The 26,802-nt window shown below is 42.5% G+C and overlaps 1 protein-coding gene across 1 annotated transcript in view; it reads left to right on the top strand.

The window, feature by feature from the left end:
• cntnap5a (contactin associated protein family member 5a) overlaps nucleotides 1-26,802 on the top strand; it is a gene marked incomplete at both ends in the record, with an annotated part of 139,638 nt that overhangs the window by 32,373 nt on the left and 80,463 nt on the right. The window contains 3 exons of the mRNA XM_083922136.1: nucleotides 605-798; nucleotides 20,243-20,390; nucleotides 25,776-25,979. Of these exons, the coding sequence (XP_083778262.1) occupies nucleotides 605-798; nucleotides 20,243-20,390; nucleotides 25,776-25,979 (546 nt within the window). The remainder of the gene's footprint in view (nucleotides 1-604; nucleotides 799-20,242; nucleotides 20,391-25,775; nucleotides 25,980-26,802) is intronic.

Here is a 26,802-nt window from a genome sequence, read left to right as displayed (position 1 = left end):
CTGCCAGCTCAAAAACAGGGTTGTAATAAAGCAGAATCTTGCTTTCAGCCATGTTGAAAAGGTCAGTGGTCATCTCATCTCGGCAACTCGTGTATCAAAACAGAGGAAATTACCAGGGGGCATTCATGTGGAATTTTCAAGTCAGCATTTGGTATTTACCATATTTTTCACAGGACGTGAAGCCTCCATAAATATTACTAGCAGCTGCGTCAATATGAACCGAAAAAAACCTCCAGTTTGAGTTTTTCAGAGAGACAAATGACAGACACACTCGGTGGTGTGGAGAGGAAGGCCTGTGAAGTGAGCTGTTGAGCTAGCAGGATTCAGCTCTTTATAAGTTGTCGAGCCGGGCTGTGCACACTTCAGGATGAAACAGCTATTTACCAAGAAGTGAGGCGAGTGACCTCCACTCTGTCGGCTGCAGTGTAACTTTAACCTTGAAGCCTTTTCATACGCACACACACACTCTCTCATCGCATCAGGATTATCATACACGTTTGCAATCCGAGCCCTGTGGTGACTTAGAATAAACCACAACAGTCCACCGTTTATTGTATCGATATCCACAATATCGATGGACCCCCCCTCTGCCTGTGTTTTTCAGGAGCGGGAGGCTGGTCCCCCATGGTGACCGACCAGGAGCCCTGGCTCCAGGTGGACCTCAGGGAGCAGACGGAGGTGACGGCTGTGGCCACACAAGGACGTTATGACAGCTGGGACTGGGTCAGCAGTTACCTCCTGCTCTACAGCGACACAGGACGGGCCTGGAAACAGTACAGGCATGAAGACGGTGTCGGGGTGAGTCTACACACTGAGGTTTTATTTGTACATTCAATGTTTGATGTGTGATAATATAAGATGTAGAAGAAAGAAAGTTCAAGGCTCAGTCTTGGCTGTTTACGATTAAAGGAATAGGTCGATGTTTTTTGGGGAAATTTGCTTTTGTGTCGAGTTAGAAGAGAACACCGATGCCGCTCTCATATGTGTGCATTAAGTATGGAGCTACAGTAAGGTTCTGTTATCTTATCTCTGCAGAAAGACTGGAAGAAAGGTGGGTCGATACGAGGTCGATAGCCAACGTCTCCCAAAATGACATTTATCACTGTTCTATTTATCATTTTGTGTAAAACCGCTGCACACCTCCAGTTTAAAAACATCACATGTGACCATCCTGTTTATCTTTTTGAAGCACAAGTACTCAAAGAGGCACTATTACGCTAGTTTGCGTGGTCATATTTGTATGCAACACCTTGAAAAGCCCAGTGTGCTCTGATTGGTCGGCTGGTCTGCTCTTCTGTGATTGGTCAACTGTTTATGCTGGGTGCCATTTACAGAATCAGTTATCTCAGCAGCTGGAAACACCGTCTATATGAAAGCTAGCCGCGTTAGCTGTGCAACATGCCAAAGTTAGCTGTGCAACATGCTAACGTTAGCTGTGCAACATGCTAGCTTTAACAGGTTAACTTCCAAGAGAAACACCAAAAAAGCATAAACTTGGCCGAATTTACAGCTTTCAGTTTGAGCCTGTGTGTAGCAACATGACCAATAGGGAAGTCAGGATTCTTCTACGTAGATAAATTCCAGAAATCCGGAGAAGTCTCTAATAGCGACCGACACCCTAGCGTTCAGAGCTGAGCACAGCCAATCCAGACGGTCGACAGGGCTCACGTCTTAATGCAAGTACTTCATTATTTGACGCTTTGGTATTATCAAACATGAATATAAAACAGTTATTACAACATTTTTAGGTCAGAAATGACAGAAAAGCATGCTCGTTTCTCTTTAAGTTAAGGCAGTTAGTTCAGGGTTAGTTAAAGATCCTGGATTGTCACGACCATAATTCTGTCACAGACACAACTACGTCAGGGTCAAAAGATGATCAGCGTTGACTTTTGGTTTCACACGGGGGACTAACAGCGGTCGTGTGTTTGTTTGACCCATCCACCGTCCCGACCTTCTCCCTATGTGGACTTTGGGGCTCTAATGCAAAGCTGCCTTGCTTCCTTGTTTGCTGCCTTGCTTCCTTGTTTGCTCCAGTGATAATTACTCCTGAGGTAATGACAACAAACGTAAAGATGGGTAGTTATAAGCTACTTGAACAATACAAGAATAGTCTTTACAGTATGTGTGTTTGTTTAATCCCTACACAACAATACAAACATTACAACTTACTACAGGACTAAGAGTGTTAGGGTTGACTAGTTTTGCCATCACTGTGGTTAAATAATGTCTCAGTTTCATGACTGTATGAATTGCAGAAGCTACCATATCTACGGTGTCCTGATTCCTGCATTTTTACCCTGTGAAAACAAATCTTGTGAGTCACCTAACACGGCTGTGTGCTAGTTTATTTTGTGTGAGAGAGAGAGAGAGTCGTCGTGCCACTCACCTGGAGCCTAGGGAAGAAAAGCTGTACAAATGTCAGGAGGAGCTGACACTTCAGCCTCATATCGGCCCCAAAAAGTGCCATAAATCGGCAGCATGGGAACCTTTAGTATATCTCCAAAACGAGCAGGGAGTTGTTGCAGAAGATGGATATCCACTTTGCAAAACGGGGCGTTGAAAAGGGAGTACAAAGGGTCCAAAAACTGTGAATATGTTCATCATCCAGCCCTTTAGGCTCAAGCCTGTGTGAAAAATAACTGAACTCCTGATTGTAATTACTGTGTAATTTAGTAGTAACCTGGATGTAACTCCAGTTCTATGAGGGCGTGCTAAACACACGTTTTTCAATGGAAAGTAGACTGATGTGTTTTATGTGCAGGACCAAAAGACCGCATGTGTCTTTTCCCTTCCAAAGTGTCCAATTATACAATGCATTCACTTATTAGTAATCATGAAACTGTGATATTTCATCTGACAGTAATTGTGATATCAAAATCTCATATTGTGACATATACGGGACTATTTCTTTGCTCAGAAATGCTTCTAGGGCGTATCAACTCCCGGATTAGGTCCATATTTTAACACACAGACGTGAAAGCAGGAGCTTATCAATCTAGGCGTGGACGGTAAGAACTACATTCACTTCTGTCACATGAGATATCATCAATTTCCCCGTGCTCTGTTCTCCGTGGAACAATTCATAGATGACACCACAGGGTCAGATGACACATCCTCTCACTTCTTTCTGACACATCTGGGAAGGTGTCGGGTGTCAACACAATTATTATACTGCTTTTTTTTTTTGAGTCCTCCATGTGATGTCAAAACTTGCTCTCAAGGTCTATGAAAATAGCCCGATGTTGGCACATGTAATCAATCCGTTATTGTGTTCGCCCCAGTTATGTCAAAGGCTGCTGACAAGATGTTAAACTGTTTTTATGTGAAGTTTTTATTCTTGGCAGTCCAATTAGCAGCGAGTGTTGTTGCCCACTGGCACTGTCGCTGCTGCAAAGTGGAGTTCCTTTTTTCATTGTGTTGGAATTAAAAGAGCACGGAGGGTGGACTTCACGTCTGGTGTTGTGTGTGCTGTAGTTAAAATGCTGAGCAGGACTCAGTCTGGGCCAGGCACGTGGCTCTCACCGCAGTTTGATTGGCAGTCAGAGTCTGGGCGTGGGAATGGCTGCACACTCTGGCATGACAGGCAAACATGGCTGAGCCGCAGTAACAGCGGCAGTAGTGCTTCCACTGGTTAGCTAATTGCTACAGCTCTGCACCGAACACCACCCTGGCCCGGCTTCCTTGGGAGATCGGCGCACTTGCACATTTGTTCCCTTGTACATGTGTTCTTGGTATGGATTTCCATTTCCCCGCTCGAGCTCTGTGATTTATTGCGTTGTTGATGCCTTCTTTTGTTTTCTGTTTTTATGTGAACCCTGGCTGCAAAACGAAGTTCCCAGGGTGGGACGATTGAGATAACCTTGAACCTTGAACCTTAAACCTTAAACCCTGGGGAACTCACATGCACTCAAATGCACACGCAAAGAAAAACAAAGACCGGCGAAACTCTGAGTACAGAACACACACAGAGGGAGAGTGACTTCATTCTCTGCTCAGGACGCCATTACTCCACTCTAGCTTTACAAAGTCAATATTTGTTTACTGCTGTATTAAAGCTCTGAAGGCTGTGTAAAGGACCTTTTAAGTCCTTATCTTCCTCCATCTTTAAATACACAACAACAAACTACTGGAAAATAAAAATATTAGAGACGAAATACAACATCATGAGGTTTAATGAGACGGTTCAAAATCCTTTGAAGTCAGAAGCCCCCTCCACAGCCCCAAAACTTACTTCTTCATCTAACTGTCACCAAGACTGAATGTGTATTAATCCAATAGTCCCCAACTAACACACTTTTTATGTCTGTTTGGCAATTGAGCCATGGAAAATGCATACTGAAGTGCCCTCTAGGAGCCAAACAGTGCCCTCTTCAGTGGCAGGACGCGCTATATGTGCCCTTTTTTCCCCTTCTGGCCCTCAAAAAAATATGTGCACGCCAGCGAAATAGACCACATCTATAGTGCATTAAGAGGACTTTCATGGTGAATTATTAATGCATTAATATAAATCACATCTGCACTCATATACACACCTAACGCTTCATCATGCACCATATCAACAGTGATATAACATTATAGATGTGACTTCAGGTGTCTTATCGGTTCGTTCTAAACTAGAGGTTGACCGATTATCAATCATAATGACGACTGTGCCCATACTCACCTAAACACACCTTAACGGTCAGCTGTGAGCACTCATAGTGTGCTGTAATGGTCCCTGCACTTTATTAAGTTATGTATTCAGTAAGGTGAAGCACATATCGATGCACCTATAATGATGGATGCTTTATTAGAATAGAATAGAATAAACGTTTTTCCGAACTTTTGAAAAAAGGAATAATCCATAAAATATATTTTATATAATAAAACAAAGATAGTCAGTGATGATAGAGAACAAATAAGCATTGTGTCATAGTTGGAGGTTAATAAAGTCTATAAACTAGAGGTTGACTGATTATAAATCATAATGACGGCTGTGCCTATACTCAGCTAAACACACCTTAACGGTCAGCTGTGAGCACTCATAGTGTGCTGTCATGGTCCATGCACTTTATTAAGTTATGTATTCAGTAATGTGAAGCACATATGGATGCATCTAACGTTATTCGAAACATTTGAAAAAAGGAATAATCCGGTAAATACATTTTAAAAGAATAAAACAAAGATAGTCAGTGATGATAGAGAACAAATAAGCAACATGCATTTGTAAAAACATATTCAAAAAGGAGTAGGAAGAAGCACTGTGCTTTTCTAGTCCTACAGCTATTCTGTAAAATAATACGTTGTTTCATAGTAGGGGCGGCAGTAGCTCAGTCCATAGGTGACTTGGCTGGGAACTGGAGGGTCGCTGGTTTGAGTCCCTGTATGGAGCGTGGACTGGTGGCTGGAGAGGTGCCAGTTCATCTCCTGGGCACTGCTGAGGTGCTGTTTAGCAAGGCACCGAACCCCCAACTGCTCGGGGCGCCGGTCACCGGCAGACCCCTCGCTCTAACATCTCTCCATTAGTTGCATGTATACAGGTCCTGTTTGTGCATGTGTGTGTATTTCGGACCTGTGTGTGTGTGTGTGTGTGTGTGTGTGTGTGTGTGTGTGTGTGTGTGTGTGTGTGTGTGTGTGTGTGTGTGTGTGTAGAGTGAAAACTGAATTTCCCCATTGCGGGACAAATAAAGGAATTCTTCTTCTGGTTAATAAAGTCTAATGCATTTACATGATTTAAAAATACAGTTTAGTGTGTGAACATTTGTTTCTATTATCTTCTTGTTGCATTTAATGATGACACAGTTTGTCAAAATCAAATGAAACACTCAATTAGCTTTTTTAGGGAAAATAAATATAAATTTAGAAGTGACTGAATCTATAAAATAGCCGATAGATTAATTAATAAATAGGAAAGTGGTCGTTAGTGGCCGCCCTGAAGAGAAAATAGAGTTTATAGACTTTAACAAAGGGATTTTATGATTTGTGAATGCATATTATGATTCACGATGAATGCCCTCGTACTATAGATGTAGATGTGGTCGTCAGAGAGTGTTACAGAAACAGAATACATTTCCTTTACAATGGAGGGCTGAAATAGATCAAGGAACGGTGCTTAAACACTTCAGTTATTAGCAGAGCTTTTCATGTGGTAATTGCCCATTCTGCGCGCCCCTGACGGGTGTGTACGGGGCTTTGTGCAGCGGCAGCTTCATGAACCATCTGGCAGCACTGTTGCGTAATGTTTTGTCATTTGAGATATTTAACCAGGGATTAATTTTTAAAGGAACAAAGTAACATAACTCAGCTTTGAATCGGCGCCAGAAACGGAAGTGTACAGTTCCCCCGCACGTTTACAGAGTGAGCTCACCGAGACGTTTACTCTGTGTGTTATCAAGGCGCTCCTCATGTCGTTACGTCTGAGAGAGGATATAAAGCTGTGCAGTGAGGAGTCCAGATATTATGTATAGATATTACCCATGTGACCCGCAGCTATCAGCTTTTGTAAGTGACCCACGAGAGAGAGAAAAGAGAGTGTCCTTATTTAAATGAACTCGGCGTACTGCAGCGGATCATACGAGACAAAATGGGCATCATCTTCCCAATCTTGGCACGCGTTAAAACCAGGCGTGACTGAGCTTTATGTTTACTGATGTTTACTTAATGCACACTCACAAAGACGATTTAAAACCCCGAGCCTCTCGCCTCTTCTTTGGCGTCCATGTGAATTCGGTGTAATTTATATAGTGGCGGATGAATGTCAGCCAATTAGTCAAAAAATCTCTTATTGTGAAACTCACGCCCAGGCTGACTAACTACAGCGTTCACCAAGACCTTTGGCTGCTACTTACTCACATCCGTCTGGCATTTTAACAAGTGAAGCTCAAAGGTAACGGCTCACTGCCAGAAACTGAACTGAGGGGGACTAATGAGAGAGCAGCAGCTGCTGATGTGACTGCTAGCTCTCAGCCGTTCTTAGCTAATGCAGAACCAAATCAGCTCCACGGACAAATAAGCTCAATAAAGAAACCGGGGGTAAAGGTCGGCCTTCCTGCAGCTCCTACATGCTGCGCTGTTTCAGAAATGAGACGGCACGGAACAAAGAAATACTGATAATTGGATAGTTTTGAAGTCATATCTGTAGTCAGGCTTTCTTATTATCATTCATTTGTTTTCATAGAGTTTTAAGCTCAGAGACAAAAGATGAAAATAAAACAAATTATACATTAAATGAATAATAAACCTATAGGAAAACGTAATGATACATTTCTCGTAAACACAGTTTAATGTCTTTATAGAAGAAGAAGAAGAAGAAGAATTCCTTTATTAGTCCCGCAACAGGGAAATTCAATTTTTTCACTCTATTATTGTTATTCATGTTACACACACACACACAGACACACACACACACACAGACACACACACACACACAGGCCCGACACACACACACATGCACAGACAGGACCTATATACATGCAATTAATGGAGAGATGTCAGAGCGAGGGGGCTGCCAGTGACCGGCGCCCCGAGCAGTTGGGGGTTTGGTCCCTTGCTCAACAGCACCTCGGCAGTGCCCAGGAGATGAACTGGCACCTCTCCAGCCACCAGTCCACGCTCCATACATGGTCCACACAGGGACTCGAGCCGGCGACCCTCCGGTTCCCAGCCAAGTCACCTATGGACTGAGCTGCTGCCGCCCCGTAGTTGTATAGATGTAAATTCCTACCCTTTCTTAATTAAAAATAGTAATAATAATTGAAAAAAATGACAACATCATCATACACACACAACACAAACATATACATCAGGGCAATAATTTAATCTTTTATCATCTTTCAATGGAGTCAGATCACGATCCATTCGATCATCTTCAACCTCTTGTCCCTGTCGGGGTCGCGAGGGGCTGGAGTCGATCCCAGCTGACATCGGGCGTGAGGCGGGGTCCACCCTGGACAGGACGCCAGTCTATCACAGGACACATAGAGACAAACAGAGACAGACAACCATTCACACCTACGGGTGATTTAGAGTCATCAATGAACCGAACACCTGCACGACTTTGGACTGTGGGAGGAAACCGGAGAACCCGGAGAAAACCCACGCAGACACGGGGAGAACATGCAAACTCCAGAAGGGCCCCAGCCGGGATTCAAACCTGGAACCTTCTCGCTGTGAGGCGGCTACACCACCGTGTAGCCCTCAGATCACGATTAACTCATCTATTATGATATACAATAACATCAAACGAGCACATACTAACTCAGATTTATGAGAAAATCTGATACCAGAGAACATGCTACACTATTATATTCAGTATATTGTGCTAGAGATAGAAAATGACCCATATAAGGATAAAAGATTAAGAACACATCGCCTTTGTGTGTACTCCAGTATTGTACAGTGTAACACACTGAACTTTTACCCACTGTTGAATCATCCTGGTGTCATACAGCAAACAGTCATACAATGAAACAGAGATTTGTACGTGAGAAACATTTCCAAGGTCGACTGCCACGGGGAAAAAACATCAAAATATTTTGACTGGTCTCCACATCATTACAAAGCAACTGTTCATTTTGGTGGCTGTGGCCGATTTACTGACACAATAACTCGGTTATGAAACACAAATTAAATGATTCGGGTGAATTACTTCCTTTGACAGACGAGCAATAGAGTTGTTTTGTCCCGTGAAGCAGTTGTGACTGTTGCAATTCAATTCAGTTTTATTTACAGTGCCAAATCATAATAAAAATTATCTCAGGACACTTTACAGAGTAGGTAAAGACCACACTCTATGACTTATTTATGATTTACAGAGACCCAACAATTCCCCCGTAGAGTACGGTGGCGTTGAAAACCTTCACTATAACAGACAGGAACGTCAGACAGACCCAGCTCTGTGGAGGACGGACATCTGTCTGCACCGGAGAGAGGAAGAGAAGGAGAGAGAGAGACAGACACAAAGACAGAGACAGACACACTTCCAGTAACTATAATAATATCTATAGTAATGTGAATATGACTCATATGTTATGGCAGTTAATACAGCAGAAAAATAGAAACAAGCACAGCTAAGGGGATAGATTATAATAGCAGCAGGAAGCGTCATGCAGGACTGACAGTTTAGAGAGTGTGATCTGTAATATCCATAACAATAACTATGACAATCAGGACACATCTTATTCTGGATCAAAGTGTGGGAAGGACACCTTTATCTCGAAGCCCTATCACTGGGCAGCCTGGCCGCAGTGAACCCCGGCTTCAACATACGTCCTCTAAAAGTGTTAGTGTTTGCACTGACAGGCTCTGATTTGTTATGAGAAGTGGATGGACTTGGTAATGGACTCGTACTTATATAGCGCTTTTCTAGTCTTCTGACTACTCAAGGCGCTTTCACAGTGTTTGTCACATTCACACAGACATACACACTGATGGCAGTGGACGTCTACAGACCATCTAATCTAATCTAACCATTCACACCACATTTACAGAGTCAATGTGCAGCACGGGGGGCAATTCGGGGTTCAGTGTCTTGCTCAAGGACACTTCCACATGTGGACTGGGGGAGGCGAGGATCGAACCACCAATGTTTCAAATGGAGGACGACCCACTCTTCCACTGAGCCACAGTCGCCCCAAGTGTCTGACTGTTTTATGGAAAGATGGAGAAGTTGCTGTTCTCCCGCCGTGCTTTGGTGTGTAGCTACTGATGCAGGTCAGCACAGTAACTGTAGCTAATAGCATTAGCCTGCAGCAAGTGTCTCCACTCTTGGAGCAGCATTTTTTTTTAATGAAAATGTATTTGAATATCTTCTCCTCTTTGCCCGGCGGTAGTGTGTTGGTCAAACTGCAGACCCGGCTTTCTGCAAGGTACAGTGTCTCCAGAGCTATTAGGGTCCATTTGTAGCACAACACACTCCACGTATGGTTGGCACAGTTTGGTAAATGAGCAAAAACGAAGCCTTATAGATAGATAGGTAGATAGATAGATGGATGGATAGATGGATAGATGGATAGATAGATAGATGGATGGATGGATAGTTAGATAGATAGTTAGATAGATAGATAGATAGATAGATAGGTAGGTAGGTAGGTAGGTAGAGAGATAGGTAGGTAGGTAGAGAGATAGGTAGATAGATAGATAGGTAGGTAGGTAGGTAGGTAGATAGATAGATAGATAGATAGATAGATAGGTAGGTAGGTAGGTAGGTAGAGAGATAGGTAGGTAGATAGATAGATAGGTAGGTAGATAGATAGGTAGGTAGGTAGGTAGATAGATAGGGAGATAGGTAGGTAGATAGATAACTTTATTTATCCCAGAGGGGAAATTAGGTCATCTTAGCAGCGGAACAAAGCAATCAGAACTATTAAAAATAAGATAAAATATAAAATATGAACTACAATAAAAGTACAGTATCACAGATAAACACTATATTACAATATACTATGTGGATTTTAATGTGCAAGAGAGAGAAAGGTGCATTTCAGTGATAGGTCACTTTGAGTAACGTGATGGTGTTTCCTGAGCGTTGCCAGAGTCTGATGGCAGCAGGTAGGAACTGTTTCCTGTGGCGTTCTTTAAGCAGCGAGGTTGAATGAGTCTGCTGCTGAAGCTGCTCTGAAGCTCGTCCAGCGTTTCATGGAGGGGATGGGAGACATTGTCCATGATCACCAGCAGTTTTTCCAGCATCCTGTGCTCCACCACCTCCTCCAGGGTGACAAGCTTTATGAGGCAGGGTCTGTTGTTGGCTCTAAGCTCGTCACCCTGGAGGAGGTGACATATTTATTATTTATTTTAATAAAAGCGCATCAGATAACACAAAGATACCCTTCTCAAGACTCTCCCTCTCTGAAGTTCCACTCCGGTGTCTTCCGGCAACATCCCACGAGATTTCAGAACAAGACTTCTCCATCTTCCCATAACACAGTGAGACACTTACTGTAGAATAACAATCTGAGCCGGTGGCATTTTTAGTCATTTGATTAAATTGCAGCCCAATCACAGCAGCCGGTTTCAAAAGAAAGCGTTGCTATTAGTGACTTACACAGAAATACATGAGGGAATAGAGTCCAGATTGAAAAATACCTACATTTCCCTTTTTGGACTCTCAAAATCAAGTATATTTACATAGTTTACTCCCTTTGTAACAACTCACTTGCTTGTATTTTTCTCCGACCTTGGGAACGGTGTTGACATCTCTGTCTGCTCTTGCAAACACAGCCTCCTGTCTGTGGACTAGTGAGGGTTTTTTTGAGCAAAAACCTTACAAAGCACAAGAGGGATATGTGGCAAGACGCGGTGGCACTGCACTAAGAGCTGATAACAACCTAATTAGTGGAAGCCAGGGGAGAAAGTCTGTGAAAATGACTGAGTGTGTCTGCGGACGCTTTGGGGGTGATGAAATGTGGACTTTTATCAGCTCCTGCACTGTGAACACTCAAAGTGACTTATAGACTTACTCTTGAATGTCTTTTCTTATGTGAAAATAATAGGTTTTTTGCCTTGATGGTACTTTTAAAGTAAACTCTTATAACCTGTATTAATTCCCGCTTTAACCTAATTCCCTGTATAATATTTGCAATCTACTCCACGGTGCATTAACTAGATTCTCTTTGCAAATATTCACAGGTGGGAAGAGGGACGTATTCGAGCAGGGGTGTTCGGATTGCCTTCATTATCCTTGAAACCCCTTATTCAGAAATCTATTTTTAATGCAGCAGTGAAGAAATGTGTGAAACAAAATCTCACGGGGGGGGGGAGTTTATACAATAATTTCCATGCTTGTTAAGTGTTCAGGTAGATGGGAATCTAACAAGGATTAAAATGTGTTTGCATGAGTGCTAATTTTATCTGAATAATTGCATCTTGTATCACGATTGCATTTGCAGTGTACAAATCACAGCGTGATGTCAGAAAAGGGAAACAACCTTTTGGTCGCCGTCTTAAAAGCAACGGGGGCTGAATCCGACAGAATCTAGTGCCACCGTGAGGTTCACGTTTGGGGTTTTGAGGGAAATACGCAGCTCCACAAATGTAGAATGCCATGAATTTTCTGCACAGACATTCAAAGTCCCCAGAGGATGAATCCCTGTGATGTTTTGTGATCCCCGACTCTCAATCGAGCACCATCATCACATCACATCTTGTCCAGCAGCACTAGTAGCAGCATACATTAATGACGATTGTTTTAACCCTCCTGTTCTCCTAAGGGTCAATTTGACCCCATTGAATGTTTAACATCTCTAAATAATGACATTTATTTGCTTTATATTTATGACTTTTCCTCATTTTATGGGGACAACTCATAAAAAACCTAAAATTGTCACGATTATATTTTTTTTTATTGTTCTTATCGTACATGTACTTGTGGCATCGGTGTTCCTTTGGGTCGGTTTGATAATCTGGATGATTTAATCATTATTATTATTGTTTATTTTATCATTCAAATCATATATGAGGTCAAATTCATGCTGCTGTCCTTGATAACGGACGTTACTTTCATTCCAGATGTTACAAATAACACAAAATAGCACTTAAAATAACAGACTTACTTTAAAATCCCTCCATGCAATTTAACATCAGTGATATTTTTTATTTTGTTAAATAAAAACATAAAGAACCCGATTTCACTTGAGTCACAAATTGATAATGATAATTTTCCAGATGTTTAAATTGCTACGGTCCCCTAGAATAAATGGTGATAGTAAAATTTGAGGGCAACAGGAGGGTTAAGTACAACATGGAGACGGATAACGCACAAGTGCAACTTTGAGATAACCTCGAGACCATCGTGGGGACCGGGGCGTGAAGTTGTGGGGTAATGGACCCCTTCCCTTCCTTCTACTCCCCTTCTTCCAGCATCCTCGCTCCGACCAAACCCATTTCAAACTCGGCCTTCATTTAAATCTCAACTAAACACCTTTTAAAGTTGTGTGATTTTCTCTTGAACAGTTGTGATGGTGTTGTGACAAAAGCTGAACAAAGACACGCAGACATATAAACACCTGGGGAAATAGGAACTATGGTAGTTCCTGCTGCAGTGGGTGTCTCCAGGGTTAAATTGTGCCATGATGACACACACACACAGTCTCAAACAGTGAAAACAATACCAGGGTCGCTGTGTGGTACAGTAAAAAAGGTACAACAGCATGTGTTCACCCTGCCGCTAACCTCGCTTTTGTGAACATGTAACCTGGCTGTGCAGAAAACATGCCACACACACTTTATATATTTCTTTGCTGAAGCCAATCACAGACACAAAAATAGCTACGGCTAGAATGGGCAGGGGAAATTAATCCGTCCATCCATTACCTTATCCCGGGCTGGGTCACACGGGGCGCTTGAGCTGATCCCAGCTGACGATGGCTGTGTGTTGGCGCGCCCTCTCTGTTATAACCTAATAACATGGTCTCACTGTGATACATGGGGTTTGCTGTATGTTGCTAAATAGGGGTTAAGGGACCTTTACGAGACTGTGATTGTTATGAGATGCTACGTTACGCGGGAACCACGTAAAACAAGGAAGTGTTGATCTAGACATGAGGCTGAAGTAAAGAGTTAGTTGATGTTCTGAAGCAAAACGTCTGTGCGTGTCAGTCTTTTACACATAACACTCTCGACAGGACACCAGACCATCAGGGGGCTGACAACCATTTACACTCACATTAACACCTACGGGTAATTTACAGTGTGGGCAAGAAGAATGAAGTATGAAAGTAAATAGCTCTCTGAAACAACAACACACATACAGTATTGTGAGATTAAAAGGTGAGGATGATGATGATGAGGCCACTTATCAAGGCACCAAAGTGTTTTTTCCCCGGCTGAAAATGCCCGGAGCTGGGAGAGCTTCGGAGGTGCTGCCTTTTTGTACTTGTTTTTTTTTTTTAGCTGAGACGCCGGTTGCTACGATACAGAATATATGGAGAAGTAAAAAATTGTCGGCACAAGGCAGAGTACTTGCTCTGGCCCCTGCTCTGGATGAAAGGGAGGCTGAGGCAATGGAAGGTGAGTGAATGTGGGTTCGTGAGATTTTCACATTGGCGACGACCATCATTTGGTGCAAGAGCAGTTGGAGGGAGCCTGATTTAAGGAGTACTTCTGCATGGGCAGGAAGTTTGTCTCTCCGTATGAGAGGAGCTGTCCTGAGTATTCACCAGAGGGTTCAATCCTGACAGAGCCCTGAGCACAAAGCATCACTGTACAGCCTCACATGGCTGCTGCTGTGGCCTTGCACTCTTGACAGTACGTGAAGTAACACCTCGAAGGACACCTCCATTAACCTGCTTATACCGTGGTCAATTGAGATTATTAACCTATATTTGAATGCCTTTTGCAATCAAAAGTTTCCCTGGCAACACCTAAGGGGTTGACTAACACCTGGAACGATCATTCCCATCCCATCTAATGCAATGGAAACATTCAATACTCCAGTAAATAGGACGGACTTTAGATTCGACCTGGCAACAGGAGATATTTGTAGTCCGCTCAGCTCATAGAACCCCACCTGCGAGCCAGAATGCTAATGTTAGCCATTGTCATTCAACAAGACAAGCTAGCTATCTATCCATTGTCCATCAACAAGACAAGCTAGCTGGCGTCCTCCATCAGAAGCGGCGGTTCTGGTCTCCTTGTCGTCCATTAATTCCTTACACTTCGTTGGGCATTAACGCATACTAAACTAAAGTATCTTAATCAAGCCTTAAACCCCAAATCTAACTCAATAAGTGTAGCAGACATTTCTGGTGGCAAAAACAGAAAATGTATCCTCTGCCAATACACTGAGGAAGGCCTTGCTGATCCTGATCCTGGTCTTCGGACTGCTGGCTCACTGACTGGCCGTCTGGGACTGCTGTAACATTTTCACTCATGGCAAGGTCACGGACTCGTAACTTTTCCCTCACTATGTGTTCCCTGAGGCTGTTTAACTGGCCAATGACCTTTTGTTACAGACTGTAGCGTCTTCATTGCCAGCAGCAGGATTTATCCCCAGTGAATTGATTAAAATAAACTTATGCGCCTGTGCTGTATGCAACAGAAAGGAAAACTGACACAAGGGAGCTCATCACTGGAGAGGAAGAGTAAAGAGTCTTAATGAATGGGGAGGAAGGCTTTTCCACAGTGACAGAAGCATAAATAGAAATAATGAAGTCACGGTAGGGTTCAGACTGTTTATGTGGATAAGGACCAAACCTTGTTCCCGTGGACCTCGGGAAAATCTCCCGCACCCTCAGGCCTTTGTTCAGAGACTTGACTTCATCTCCCAGCTGAAACACACAGAATGTTCTGTCGCAAGATTTTCCAGAGAGGAAACAAAAACAAACGTCATAGCGCAGGACAGCCTCGGTGGTGTTCTTGTAGTGGTATCGCTCTTGAATACTAATGACTCACGCTGACATGTCTGAGTGTTGTTAGCTGATGAATAGCGGGAGTGACTGCAGTGCAGCCTTAATCAGAGTTTGTTTGGTTCATTAGATTTTCCAGACATTCAGCTGGGAGTCGAGCGGAAAGATGGGGTTAATGATTCAAACGAAAATAACAAGAAGCAATTTCACAAGCTGTATACCAAACACATACCATGTATTCAACTTCCATCTTGATTTTTCAATAGCGACCCACGTGAACACACATTTTTCTGCCAAAGCTCAAACAGTTTGGATTCTTCCACCTTCAAGATATTTGGTATTTCTGTTATTGTCATTGGCAAAAAAGGGGGGGGGTCATATGTTTCCAGTCGGAGCTTGAAACATGTGAAGCAGAGTGTTTGACAGTTGTCTTGTGTGGGTCAGAACCATAGACTTCATATAAAGGTAATCTACGCGTCACCACTTCCTCCTACTGGAAGTGGGCATCTTACCGGTGCAGACAGATGTGCGTCCTCCACAGAGCTGGGTCTGTCTGACGTTCCTGTCTGTTATAGTGAAGGTTTTCAACGCCACCGTACTCTACGGGGGAATTGTTGGGTCTATGTAAATCCTAAATAAGTCATAGAGTGTGGTCTTTACCTACTCTGTAAAGTGTCCTGAGATAACTTTGGTTATGATTTGGCACTATAAATAAAATTGAATTGAATTGAATTGTTTGTTTCACGAAACCATCTGAGAAGTCGTCATTAGAAAGTGATTGGGAAAGGGCCTTTCAAAAGATTACTGGTAGGTGATTGGATGAATCTTCTGTTAATCAAACTTTGAGAGTCGTTCTCTTGAAACTCTCCGGTTCTGATAAAAAAGGATGCTACTGTAACATCTTAGCTAGCCTCTTTAAGAGCCGCTGTTGTTGTTCTGAACAAACCTCCAACCATGACCCAACTTGGACGTCATATTGACGTTCATCATTTGACCTTTGTATCGCAGCTCCTTCCTTCCTGCTGCTGTCAGACTTTACAATCAGCACGGCTCCCAATAGACTGTTGACCTCATCCTGTACCCTGCACTGTGCAACATGTCTGTACTATGGTCACTTCTGTTTATGCACTATTTGGTCATATTTACTCATATTTATTCACTCCATATTTTATTATTACAAAACAAGAACAACTGCACTGTATCATGTGAATATGTATATAAGTCTATTTCTCTATTTCTTCCCTTTTTAAATTTAACTTTATTGCTTATTTTTTGCTATTTTTTTACCTTATTTTGTAATATTCTGTTGCTGCTGTGACAAAGGAATTTCCCCCGTCTGCGGGACATTAAAGGTTTTCTGATTCTGATTTTGATTCTGATTGAACTGGGTACATTTTTTGGACGTCTATGATGCGCAGGAAATGTACGTGATATGTTTTTTTTTATATTTTTCCTGTTTTTCTTGAACTGGTTTAGTTTGAATACTCAAGTATATATTTATACTATTTATACAGTCCTCCTCTTCTTTTTAGTCGTTGTTTTTGTCTCCGTCTGTCGGTGTTGTTGTGTGTGCTACCCTTTTCTGTTTCTCTGGTTTTGAGTTTGTTTTCCTGGCAGGTGTTTCTCGTTGGCACTGATCACCTGCCACTCTGTATATTAAGCCGGCCCTGAGCCTCGTTCGGTGCCGGATCATTATTCCACATACTCTATCCACCCAGATGTCTCCCTGCGTACCTGCCTCCTGTGTTCATCCCTTGTGATAAGTTTGTCTCAGTTCTTTCTTGTTTTTGCCTTTGTGTTTAAAGCACCTTTTTGTAAAATAAGTTTATTAAATTTTATTAAAACCGTCTCCTGAGTTCCGTGTCTGCATTTGGGTCCAATCCTCTGTGTATTCCCCGTCACCCCACGTGACAGATCTGTCAGAGAGGAGACAAAAACGATTAAAAAGGAGAGGAGGACTGTCCTGATCCAATCACCAAAAATATATGTATTTTTGCATTTATCTGTTTTTTTTTTATTTCGAAGTGCAACTTCTGGAGAATAATTTCACGTTTGCTTATCCACCTTATTTTGACAAAACTCCCCGACAGTCAAATACTACCGAGCCAGAAAATGCAGGTCAGGAGCAGCAAGCTAACATTAGCGCCCCTGCTAGCACCAACCAACCTGTTGCTATAGCTGTTGTTACTGAGCTGTGACTCAGGTGGTAATTGGCAAATGTTTGCAGGGTCGGTGGTTTGATCCCCATCCTTCCTTGTGTCATGATGGTTGTGTCCTTGGGCAAGACACTTCACCCACCTTGCCTCGTCTGAATGCAGTATGTTTGAGGTGGTGGTCGGAGGGCCCGTAGACACTGAATGGCGGCCATAAGCGGCCTATAGAAGTAGTCTAAAATAGTGTAAATTTAATGTTGAAAAGACGTCCACGAACGACCACTTTTGGACTATAAATAGCCCTTACACGGAGGTCCCACGGACGTCAACACTGGACGTTTGGTAAATGTTGAAAAAAGATTTCACCTGGCAAAACAGCCCCTTCAGTGGACCGAAATTGGACGTCCAAAAATGACCTACAAAATACGTCACTCCTACGTCATATTGTACAGTGGGCACAGACGAATTACCTGGAGCATGACAAAATGGATTGTCGTGTGACTTTATCGTGATCTTGTGTTATCGCTGATGTACAAGGTAATGTTTTTATAGCATCAAATAACTAATTAAACCCAACACATGATAAGAACTACCTCAAATTACAGAAACCATCTTTGGGGATTTTGTTTTTTTTTGCAGCTACAGTCCTCCCGCACGCCACCCAAGATAAATAAGACTGGTTTAAGGAAATACAAACAGCCCGGGAACTTTCTTTCTTTCTTTTTTTTTTTGCTATTTAAATAAACTTGCCTTGCCTAAAGAAATGCTTAAGATTTTAAGTCAAATGTTGAGAGGACAGCTCAGCTTTTGAATGCAGAACAATAAAAATCTTCTTTTGCAATAACAAGGTCATGGTTAGAGCCCTGCATGACAAGCGCAGCACTGTGCTTTCATCAGCCGGGTCCACAATAAAACATTGATGGCTACATTTGATTGGTTCATTGGTTCATTTTTTTTTTCTTGGTTGAAAGCGTTTGGAAAACACAAGTGTTGTGAATATGTATGTTGTGTGTTTTTTATTCTTCAAGGCCAGTGTGTTCCTCCTCTCTCCTTTGCTCTAAAAGCTGTTTGCACTGCTAAAGTAATGCGTTTCCTTTGACCGCATGTACAGTATAAGCCCCAGTGCTATTTCTTAATCCCTCCTGTGCAGACTTGAGTTACTGTGCATGTGTAAATAAGCCCGGCCCGTACGTGTGTTAAGATTCAGCCACGAGGCTACGCTCAGCAAATGGCTGAAAATGGGAAAAGCAGTGGCATAAATCACAATAACAGCCTTAACAGTCGCACTATTGCTTTGATTATCTACCAAGAAGCAGCATCGTGGTGCATTTAATGACGCTTCTGCTTTGCAGCATCCTTAAAGCATCGGGCGGTCATTTGTGACGCTGGTAATTGCGTCTCTGCCGTTGCGGAAAGTTGAATTATTGGCCTTGTCTGACTGTGTTGAACTGTCCGCGAAAGCCTGGAGCGACACTGTCAACGATCTATATTTTTGGTTCTTCATAGTAGGAGTACTTATTGATCTGATGTGTCATCTGCCCAGAATTGGTGATGAAGAAGCTGGTAATCAGTCATTTGAGAGGAGAGGTTATTTGTCTGTTTCTGTCTCCCATCTCTCACTCTCTCTCTGTTTCTCTCTTTGTGTCCCCTGGCTTCGTCTGGTGCAGACTGAGAGTGGAGGAGGTGTGGAATAGAAAAAGAAGAATGACATCTCACAATTGGGCTGAGAGGTTTTTGTTTTTAGCTCTGCGGGGAGAAAACACAATACGAGAGCACTTATTGCCTGTGGCTGCCTCGGCGGTGATTTGTCCTCCGTCTCACACGGACCTGTTTGAACGGACATTCTCATATTTCTACACCGCACAGCGCTTGTTATCGCTTTACATCAAATAGTATGTTCAAGGATAGGAGGGAGACGTCGCCCTTGGGTTCTGCCTCGTCAGGACTCTATTGTCGTCTGTGCTATTCAAGGATTTAGATTTTTATCGTGCTAATTAGGGCGGCAACCAACGATCAGTTTCAGTTTGGCCATAAAATGTTCGAAAAATGTCAATCAGTGTTTCCCAAAGCCCAAGACGACACTGAAGTTTATTGTTTTTGTCCACAACTCAAAGATATTCACTTTTCTGTCACAGAGGAGGAAAGAAACCAGGAAATATTTACATTTAAGACCAATAATCAGACAACTTGACCTTTTTTCCCTTAAAAAATGACTCAAAGCAATTGATCGATTATCAAATTTGTTGATGATTCATTTAATAGTTACAACAACTAACCAATTATTCAACCAATCATTGCAGCTCTAGTGCTAATATTTCAAGTATTCAGCCATGAATCAGACTTGTCTTCCATCCCTGGTGAAAGTAGTACTGTGCACTATGTGGGCGGCAGTACCTCCGTCCATAGGCAGTAGCTCAGTCCATAGGTGACTTGGCTGCCTCGAGTCCCTGTGTGGACCATGAATGGAGCGTGGACTGGTGGCTGGAGTGGTGCCAGTTCATCTCCTGGGCACTGCAGAGGTGCTGTTGAGCAAGGCACCACTACATCTCTCCATGAATTGCATGTATAAAGGTCCTGTCTGAGCATGTGTGTGTGTGTCGGGCCTGTGTGTGTTAAATGAATAACAATTATAGAGTGAAAAAATTGAATTTCCCCTTTGCGGGATTAATAAAGGAAGTCTTCTTCTTCTATGTGTCCAAGTTCATGTTCTTGTTTCTCAGAGCCTTTGATCATAACCGCGCCTTTTCATCCTTTTGTCGTCTATAGAGATTTGTCGGGAATGTGAACTCGGAGGCCGTCGTCCAGAACAAGCTGTCCCACCCGGTGAGAACGCGCTTCCTGCGTTTCGTCCCTCTCGACTGGAACCCCAGCGGATGGATGGGCCTCAGGGTGGAGGTGTACGGCTGCTCCTACAGTGAGTAACACCCTCCCCCCTTAACGCCGTTAATACTCTGAAAGCACTCAGTCCACTTATCAAACCTCTGTGGTTACGGCGCCTAGAAGGATATGCTTATTTATACCTGTTATTCACACACTCCCGATGGAGAGTAATGAGGACTATTTTCACTTTACGCCGTTTGAAGCTCCAGACAGCACTGAAATAACTGCACCACATGCACGCGCGCTTAGCACTTCATGTTCCTGTATCAGCAGCACAAGAATGTGGGAACATATGGTGATACTTGGGTTTTAGTCGTTAATTAACATCAGCATCGTCTTCTCGCAGTGAAATGAGGTGTGAAAATATTTTATTTTGGCCTAAAAAAACAAACTCCTGACAGGTTGTTTAGTTAGCAGGCAGTTCTCTTATTGTCTGGTTCCCCCGAAGCCGCTCCGAACGCAACAAAGAGTTGTGTGGAGCTGATTTCATGATTAATGTCGCTGCAAAATACAAAACAAAAACACAAAGTGGAGACTGAGCATAAAAATATGTTCAGTGCAGCTCAGGTCAGTACATTGCTGGTGTTAATATCGCTGTTGTTGATGCTTATACACTCATCGTGCAACAATCACATATCAATATCTCAATATAAATTAAAAGCTCCCAAATTCAAACATCAAAAAGTGACACTACAAATAAACTATTTTATTTCCAAATCTTCAGATATTCATTTTGCCTAACATGCGGCCATAACAGATCATAAACTCTATGCATTATTGTGTTTTTTGGGTAGTTTTTTAGGTAGTTCATCCCATGGTGCTTATATTTACCACAGTAATTGTAAAATTGCACTTTACGTTACAGCTCTGTAATACCATGACAACGGGGGTGTAAAGTTTGGTGATAAAGTGGTAATAATTATATAAAATGAAATAGAAACAGGTGGTTTAGCATTTTACAGCCCTGACTGATGCTTATTACTCAGAAACCATCACATCTAACGTTGCCGTATTAGCATTTTTAACCAAACATTGCGCTAATATAACAATTTTATTCATTCATTCATACACACTCATAATGCAACAATCACATATCAATATAAGTTAAAAGCTCCCAAATTCAAACATCAAAAAGTGATACAACAAATAAACTATTTTATTTCCAAATCTTCAGATATCCATGTTGCCTAACATGCGGCCATAACAGATCATAAACTCTATGCATTAATTTGTGTTTTTTAATAGTTAGTTCATCCCCTGGTGTCACATATGAAAAAGTGCTTTTATTTACCACAATACTTGTAGAAAAAAAAAATATGTGCAGCACTTTACGTTACAGCTCCTTTAATAACATGACAACAGGGGTGTAAAGTCTGGTGATAAAGTGGTAATAATAATAATTAATAATTAAATAAAATGAAATAGAAACAGGTGGTTTAGCATTTTACAGCCCTGACTGATGCTTATTACTCAGAAACCATCACATCTAGCGTCGCCGTATTAGCATTTTTATCCAAATATTGCGCTAATATAATAATTTTATTGAGAAAATCTAAATATGTCAGGCCCAGGCAGAAAAGAGGACTCAGATGCGGAGGTTCGCGGATCAACACTGAATTTATTAGCTTGACGACAGGAACGTGGCGCGGAACAAGGGGGAAGACCAGGACTTTATACACATGAGGGAAGGGGAACGCAGGTGGAAACAATCGGAGGTCAGGGAAGGACGTCAGACCAGTGACATAAGAGGAAGGGCAAGTGACCTGGAACGAGAGGGGAGTTACTTTTCAAAATAAAACAGGAAATTCACAAGACAAAAACCCAAAGACAGGACAGACCTCACCACTGCATGACAAAATAAAATAGTACTGTAGTTTTACTAAATTGCCTTGTTGCCATCTATGTGTTTTCCAATTCTTTTGACCTCTAATTACGCTGTTACATAAATGTCAGTCTAATATTGCCCGGATATACCCAGAATTGTATTCTTCTCATCTGCTCCTTTCCATTCGTGTGAATCTTTAAATGTATGTAAATGTAATTGTGAATTTAATGTATCATTGTGTGTGCAATGTAATGAAAAGTCATTTTCATGAAAGGAACAAACAAATACAATACAAAAAAACAAAAAACCTAATATCGCACTATATCCTGAGCTACTGAATGTGATTTTCTGGTTGTCACAACTTAAATACTAGAGAATCAATACCTAAATCTCAGGACAACGAGCTTTAATACTGCAAAGTCATGTCACTGAATCACCGCCATGACAGGAAGAGGAGTCCGACATAACGGACGCAGCAACACTGACAAAGGAAGTGCAATCATTTCCAAACAGACAAAAAAAAAATCTACATTTGAGAAAATGGCTGCTTTTCCAGAGCGTCAGCCCATTAGGACACATGCCAAAACGCTGCTGGTTAAAGTGCATCACGTGCCCCCAGCATGCGTTGCCCTTTGCCGTGCTTCATCACTACAATTAATTACCTTAAGATAATGAATGCTCAAGAGAACACAATACCATTATTATCTTTGATAAAGCATTGCAGCGAGGTAATTCCATACTTGTAAGTGTAATGAGATGTTAAAACCAACTGGACCTCTGTGACGGCACGGCGCATGATTAAAAAATACCTACAGTAACATCCATATCCTGGGTAATAAAATACTGTACATGCAATGGGAATTCACTGACTCACCTCGCCCACGCGTTGTGAAGCAGCACTAACTAGATGAGCTGGTGGATTAACGCGCTGTGAAACACTGTCAGGATCCCACAGTGATCAGTTTTATGAAACGTGTGTTAATGTTATATGTTATAATCTACTGAGCATACCAAGTCAATTACAATTGGACTGATGACAGATTTAAAGGGATAGTTCAGATTTTTTTGAATGTGCGGTTGTGTGAGATATTTATCAGTGTGTTACAGACAGTAGATGGTAGTTGGCACACGCCTGGTTTAGAGGAGCAGACGTAAAAGCTTAAGACTGTACTGCTGTAGACGGGGGCAGCAGCTAAACATATTCATTCATTCATTCATCTTCAACCGCTTATCCCAGGGTCGGGGTCGCAGGGGGGCTGGAGCCGATCCCAGCTGACATCGGACATCTGGACAGGACGCCAGTCTATTACAGGGCACATAGAGACGAACAGAGACAGACAACCATTCACACCTACGGGTGATTTAGAGTCATCAATGAACCGAACACCTGCACGTCTTTGGACTGTGGGAGGAAACCGGAGAACCCGGAGAAAACCCACGCAGACACGGGGAGAACATGCAAGCTCCACACAGAAGGGCCCCAGCGAACCTGGGACCATCTCACTGTACCACTACACCAGCTTGTAGCCCCAACTAAACATATGTTAGACACAATTTTGTCACGAACGGTTCAGATATAACAGTACAAACAAATGTTTAATGAAAACTACAAACAAGACCCAGAGCACTACAGGGACAACAGGAAATACAAATGTAGGCTGGAGACATGCAGCAAAGGTCCGCAGGTTGGAGTCAAACCTGCGGACCTATGCTGCATGTCTCCCCCTCTATCTCTCACCCCATTTCCTGTCTGTTTTATACAATAGAAGACTTGAAAAATGCCAAAAAATAATCTTGAAAAAAACCCCATCATGATGTTCATGTAGTAAATAGTGGTCCCATTTAGCGTGAAATAGATGCTAAAGTAGAGGATGCTTTAGGGCGGGGCTACTGTGTGATGAAAAGTTGCCGTGCTAGCAATAGAGAAGAGGTTTAGCCATACATATCCACGGCACCGTAGGCATTAAAATAGCTGTGAACTTGTTTTTGACTTTGACCCTCTCACAGTGTGTTTTCACTTTATTTTTAGCCGTATCATTTTATAATTTGAATTGAAATATTAGCTAGCTAGCTATAGTTTTCGCTGGTAACTTAAAGGAAACTGGAAACTTTCAACCGACTCTGTGTCACTGTAGCAAACAGCACCAACAACCGCAGCTCCTCGCTCATCTGCTGGCAATCTTCTGTTGAAAAACCATCAGTTTAGCGTTTAGCTTAGCGCAGAAACATATAAATCACAGATATAACGAGCCTGTAGATGCTTAGCGCTCCTCCCCAGACTCTTGTCCAAATTGGGCCACTTCCGGTTTCAAGTAACCAAGATGGCAACAGCCAAAATGGCGAACACCTGGCATCTAAACTCCCCAAAAGGGTGACCTCCCGGTAGCTACGTCCATCTCTTATATAAACTCTGTGGTTTTGAAGTAACGAAACTAACTCACAGTAATGGTTCTGGTGGCGTAAACATATTCTAAACATAGTGTACACTTAAACTGATGTTCTCTATATTTTTTTTAAGGCAGGCTATTTTAGAGGGCTAGAATATGTTTAGTTGCTAACCCCAGTGTATGCTTCTGTAGGGAATACACTGACTATGGATGAGCACCTCAAACAACCCCACTTCACAAGACCCGAACTATCCCTTCGAATTACAGAAACTACTTATCTGCCACGAAAGACTTAGAAAGGTTACATTGCCATGCAACTCATTCTGCTGCATTACAGCGCGTAATGTATGCACGCGTGTCTCTCTGAAGCAGGATTATATAGAGGTGACACTGAGAATGCCACCCATCTTATATCTAATCTTCGGGACTCCTATGAAATTAATTGTACATGAACGATGAGAGTGAAATAGGGAGAGTGTAACAGAGACTGAGAGTCTGACGGGCAGGCACTGGTTCTGGGACGGTGCTCTTCTCCCGTCTCGCTCGGAGAGATCAGAGCCGCACGTCTCATGACTCAGACTGTATAAAGACTGATAAACCTGGGCAATTATTTGGGTTGGACTTTTAATTGTTTGTTTTGACGCCGGTAATTCTGTATGGATTAGTGTGGTAAATGTAATTTAATATGTTTTATGGCAGCCGATGGTTATTGTTATGCCTTAAATTAATTGCCATTTCACCACGGGCGGGGGAATCGATCCCTAAAGTATCAACACAACAATACTGAGCTTAAATCTTATTTTGAGTACGAACACATGCTTCATCGATCCCGACAACAATAGCTCCGTCTCCTGTTTAATTATCAATCATAACCGAACTCTGCTTAATGCAGGTTCTCTATGGCTCCTTAGCGACACAATGAGCATTTCTTATTATGTTGTGTTTTAACATGCATGTGATTAAGCAATTAACAGTTAAAAGTGAAATGAAATGACCATGTTTGACAAATGATTTGGAAAATGAAGCATATTAATGATGCGTTCAGCTCATAAATCGACGCAGATTAAATTATGAGCACATCATCCCGACCGTGACGTGTAGAAAAAAAACAATAGTGCAATTTTTTACAAGCATGTGTTGTTCTTATAATTCATTGAATGCACAGTGTGCAATACTGATTTTGGGGGTTTTTGTGATTCTCCTTCAGAGTCATATGTGGCAGACTTCGACGGCAGAAGCTCTCTGCTGTATCGGTTCAATCAGAAGTCCATGTCAACGGTGAAGGACGTGATCTCTCTGCGCTTCAAGAGCCATCAGGCCGAGGGTGTTCTCCTGCACGGAGAGGGGCAGAGAGGAGATTACATCACCCTGGAGCTCCACCGAGGAAGACTGGACTTCTACATCAACCTAGGTGAATCTCGCTTTGACCAACCTCTCTTGAAATCCAATGTTTTTTATTTCCACATGAATTCAGTCAGCCCAGTGATGACAAGACCACATGCCAAAGACCAACGTTATGTCCTCCGATCGCTAAATTTCACCAAAAGTAAACTTAAAAAACAAAACAATGGAAGGATGTAGAGGTAAGGATGTCTTCAAGTCAGATTGCTGTATTTGAAGCAATATGACGGTCTATTTAACGCTGTGAAATGGCGACTGGTAGGTGACCCCGACGAGTAAACTAGACTTCCGTGTTACGACCCGGCTCATGGGGAAAAGGAAAGCAACATAAACCAGAATGTTTTTGGTAAAATAGCAAGAATTACCCAACGTCAACAATAATCAGAAAATACAAAATAAGCAGCACCCTCTCAAACCTAGTGTCTCTAACATCAGGATGCTACAGGTGTCAGGTTGGTATCTGTAAACCCCACTAAAGCCTCGCCCAATTTCCTTACCGCAATTTTAGAGATAACACAAAGAAACTCAAAGAGCACTACACACACACACACCAAGCCAGTTGGTCAAAGACAAAGGGCACAGTGAGGGCAACTATTTAAGCAGAGGGGCGGTCTGGAAGGTGCCGGGTGGTTGGAGGAGATTGCCAGATGCTGCACCAATCAAATCCCCAGCAGAACCAGGGAGTAGGAGGGTAGGTGGTTGGAGGAGATTGCCAGATGCCGCAACAATCAAATCACCAGCAGAACCAGGAAGTAGGAGGGTAGGTGGTTGGAGGAGATTGCCAGATGCCGCACCAATCAAATCACCGGCAGAACCAGGGAGTAGGCAGGTCT

The sequence above is a fragment of the Echiichthys vipera genome (genome assembly GCF_963691815.1).
Source record: "Echiichthys vipera genome assembly, chromosome: 10".
In the NCBI taxonomy this organism is placed as follows: Eukaryota; Metazoa; Chordata; class Actinopteri; order Perciformes; family Trachinidae; genus Echiichthys; species Echiichthys vipera.
This window is presented reverse-complemented; position numbering and strand designations above follow the sequence as displayed.